The sequence below is a fragment of the Salvelinus sp. IW2-2015 genome, linkage group LG19 (genome assembly GCF_002910315.2).
Source record: "Salvelinus sp. IW2-2015 linkage group LG19, ASM291031v2, whole genome shotgun sequence".
NCBI classification, from domain to species: domain Eukaryota; kingdom Metazoa; phylum Chordata; class Actinopteri; order Salmoniformes; family Salmonidae; genus Salvelinus; species Salvelinus sp. IW2-2015.
The window spans coordinates 21,568,498-21,571,949 of NC_036859.1; the positions used below are offsets into that span (position 1 = coordinate 21,568,498).

General features: G+C 50.4%; 1 protein-coding gene across 5 annotated transcripts in view; it reads left to right on the forward strand.

Moving 5' to 3' along the window:
- Window positions 1-465: 465 nt before the first annotated feature.
- The window catches only part of LOC111979165 (E3 ubiquitin-protein ligase RNF220), a 53,648-nt gene continuing 50,661 nt past the window's right edge, over window positions 466-3,452 (forward strand). For all 5 annotated transcript variants that reach the window (XM_024009506.2, XM_024009507.2, XM_024009508.2 and 2 more), the window contains exon 1: window positions 466-557. In XM_024009506.2, the coding sequence (XP_023865274.1) occupies window positions 517-557 (41 nt within the window). In that variant the 5' untranslated portion in view covers window positions 466-516. The remainder of the gene's footprint in view (window positions 558-3,452) is intronic.

Consider the following 3,452-nt stretch of genomic DNA (forward strand, 5'->3'; position numbering starts at 1 on the left):
CTTATTAGACTTCTCTGGTTTTAAACATGTGTGCATGAGTACAGTATGCCTTTGCTGTAATATGGTTGAAATGACGTAGAGCAGAATGTGATCCATGGAGTGTGGCTGGTTCAATCATCGCTCACTCTGTTAGTGTTAATGAGGTAACTGGAGACATGCGTTAGGCCAGCGATTCTCAGTCCAAGAAAGTGAATCTGAGGCACTTAATCCTGCTGCCCCATCCATCCCTCTCTCCCGCATGCCTGAGGGACACGGCCCTGGACAGATCTCATCCTAGCTTCCCTTGATGTCTCTCTTTCTCTCCATCTTTCCTTCCTCCTCTCTATGTCTGTCTTTCCCCATCTCTCTCTCTTCTCCTCTCTCTCGCGCTCTCTCTCTCTCGCTCTCTCTCTCGCTCTCTCTCTCTCTCTCCTCCTCCCTCCCTCCAGGTTAAAGAAGGTGTCCTCTGTATGACAGCAGACGCCCATCTGTCCTACTGGTCAGTGCTGCTGACGTCCAGGAGAGCTGCAGGACCACATGGAGCAGGAGATGGAGCGCCTCACCCACATGCACCTCAGGTCAGACCCCTGCCATGTTACACCACACCGAGGGGGTACAGCTGTACTCCTGGACCCCTAGATTACAACACTAGGGACATCCCCTCACTCCCTGTCCGCTCCTCTCTAATCCACAGTTCACCACCACAGCCATGGCATCAGAGGGATACCTGCACCTCTGGGGCCATTACACGCTGTAGGGATAGAACTGAATCACTCACTCAACTAGGTTTTCACATCTGCATCATTTGTAATGGCAGGAAGGGGTCACGTAGACGACACTTCTTCCATGTCTCTACTGAGGGTACACTCTTAGAAAAAAGGTGCTGTATAATGGTTCTTTGGTTGTCCCCGTAGGAGAACCCTTTGAAGAACCCCTTTCCGCAGAGGGTTCTACATGGAACCCAAAAAGGTTATCCTATGGGGACAGCGGAAGAACCCCTTTTGAAACCATTTTCTCTAAGAGGTTACACTAGTACTCTTTAGTCGTCAGCTCTGGATAAGCTTTTGGAGAGACAAGAGCCCCTCTCCAGCCCCTGGTATTCCTCCTAATACTGCAGTGATACCTGGGCTTTTGGAGAGACAAGAGCCCCTCTCCAGCCCCTGGTATTCCCCCTAATACTGCAGTGATACCTGGGCTTTTGGATAGACAGGAAGGAGGACTTTTGAAGGACTTGGTTAGCCAGGAAAACAAATCAACTGCAGAAAGCTCTGACAGATGTTCATTCATCTTCTGGTCTTTGACAGAGCTTGTCCATGGTAAGTATGGGAGTAGATAAGAGAGATCTGGAGGTAGACTTACAGTATCAATGCCATTCTTACTGACTGTGGAGGCTTCAGCTAGAGAATGCAGAGAGATAGCGGTTCACTTCAATAGTCACCCTGTGCTGCGTCCAAAATGGCACCCTATTTACTATATAGTGCACTAATGTACTTTTTACCAATGCCCTACTTTTGACTAAGGCCCATTAGGGCTCTGGTTAGTGCACTATATAGGGAATAGGGTGCCATTTGAGATGCAGCTCCAGGTTTACAGTGGGATAAATCAAACCATTAACCCTTCAGCTGGGAGGCTGCCATTTGAAATCATATTTCACCTTGATCCCGTAACCGAGCGCTCCTTACTCACCCACCACCTATTAACCCACCCAAGGCAAGAGCTAGGATCCTCACTCCTTCACTCCTCATGGAAACCAAAGCTTGTTGACTTATGGCCTGCATGCCCTCCTCCGCTAGCTATCTGAATGAATAATCCCCGTCACCTGCAGCAGTACATGTGTAACTGTAGCAGCCCCAGAGGAGAGCGAGGGAGGGGAGAGAGGAGAGATGGAACAGAAGACAGAGAGAGAGAGATGAGGGGAGAGAGGAGAGATGAAAGAAAGACAGAGAGAGAGAGGGGGGAGAAGGAGAGATGAAAGAAGACAGAGAGAGAGAGAGACGAGAGAGGAGGGGAGAGAGGAAGAGATGAAAGAGACAGAGAGAGAGAGAGGGGAGAGAGGAGCGATGAAAGAAGAAAGAAGAGAGAGGGAGGGGAGAGAGAGAGATGAAAGAGACAAGAGAGAGAGGGAGGGGAAGAGAGGAAGAGATGAAAGAAGACAGAGAGATGAGCGGGAGGAGGGAGAGAGGAGAGATGAAAGAAGACAGCAGAGAGAGAGAGGGAGGGGAGAGAGGAGAGATGAAGAAGACAGAGAGAGAGAGAGGGAGGGGAGAGGAGAGATGAAAGAAGACATAGAGAGAGAGGGAGGGGGAGAGAGGAGTATGAAAGAAGACAAGAGAGAGGAGAGGGAGGGGAGAGAGGAGAGATGAAAGAAGACAGAGAGGAGAGAGGGAGGGGAGAGAGGAGAGATGAAAAGAAGAGGAGAGAGAGAGGGAGGGAAGAGAGGAGAGATGAAGAAGACAGAGAGAGAGAGGGAGGGGAGAGAGGAGATATGAAAGAAGACAGCGAGAGAGAGGGAGGGGAGAGAGGAGAGATGAAAGAAGACAGAGAGAGAGAGAGGGAGGGGAGAGAGGAGAGATGAAAGAAGACAGAGAGAGAGGAGGGAGGGGAGAGAGGAGAGATGAAAGAAGACAGAGAGAGAGAGAGGAGGGAGAGGAGGAGATATGAAGAAGACAGAGAGAGAGAGAGGGAGGGGAGAGAGGAGATATGAAAGAAGACAGAGAGAGAGAGGGAGGGAGAGAGGAGATATGAAAGAGACAGAGAGAGAGAGGGAGGGGAGAGAGGAGAGATGAAAGAAGACAGAGAGAGAGGGAGGGGAGAGAGGAGAGATGAAAAGAAGACAGAGAGAGAGAGGGAGGGGAGAGAGGAGAGATGAAAGAAGACAGAGAGAGAGAGGGAGGGGAGAGAGGAGAGATGAAAGAAGACAGAAGGAGGAGGGGAGGGGAGAGGGAGAGATGAAAGAAGACAGAGAGAGAGAGAGGGAGGGGAGAGAGGAGAGATGAAAGAAGACATAGAGAGAGAGGGAGGGGAGAGAGGAGAGAGAGGAGATGAGAAGAGAGAGACAGAGAGAGAGAGGGAGGGGGAGAGAGGAGAGATGAAAAGAAGACAGAGAGAGAGAGAGGGAGGGGAAGAGAGGAAGATGAAAGAAGACAGAGAGAGAGAGGGCAGGGGAGAGGAGGAGATATTGAAAGAGAACGAGGAGAAAGCAGGGGAGATGAAAGAAGACAGAGAGCAGCAGAGGGTAGGGGAGGAGGGAGGATGGAAAGAAGACAGAGAGAGAGAGAGGGAGGGGAGAGAGGAGAGAATGAAAAGAAGACATAGAGAGAGAGAGGGAGGTGGAGAGAGGAGATATGAAAGACAGACAGAGAGAGAGAGGGAGGGGGCGACGGAGATCATGCAAGTCAAGAGAGAGAGATATGAGACGGGAAAGCGGGAGAGAGTGGAGAATTGAAAGAAGACAGATGGTAGGAGAAGAAAGA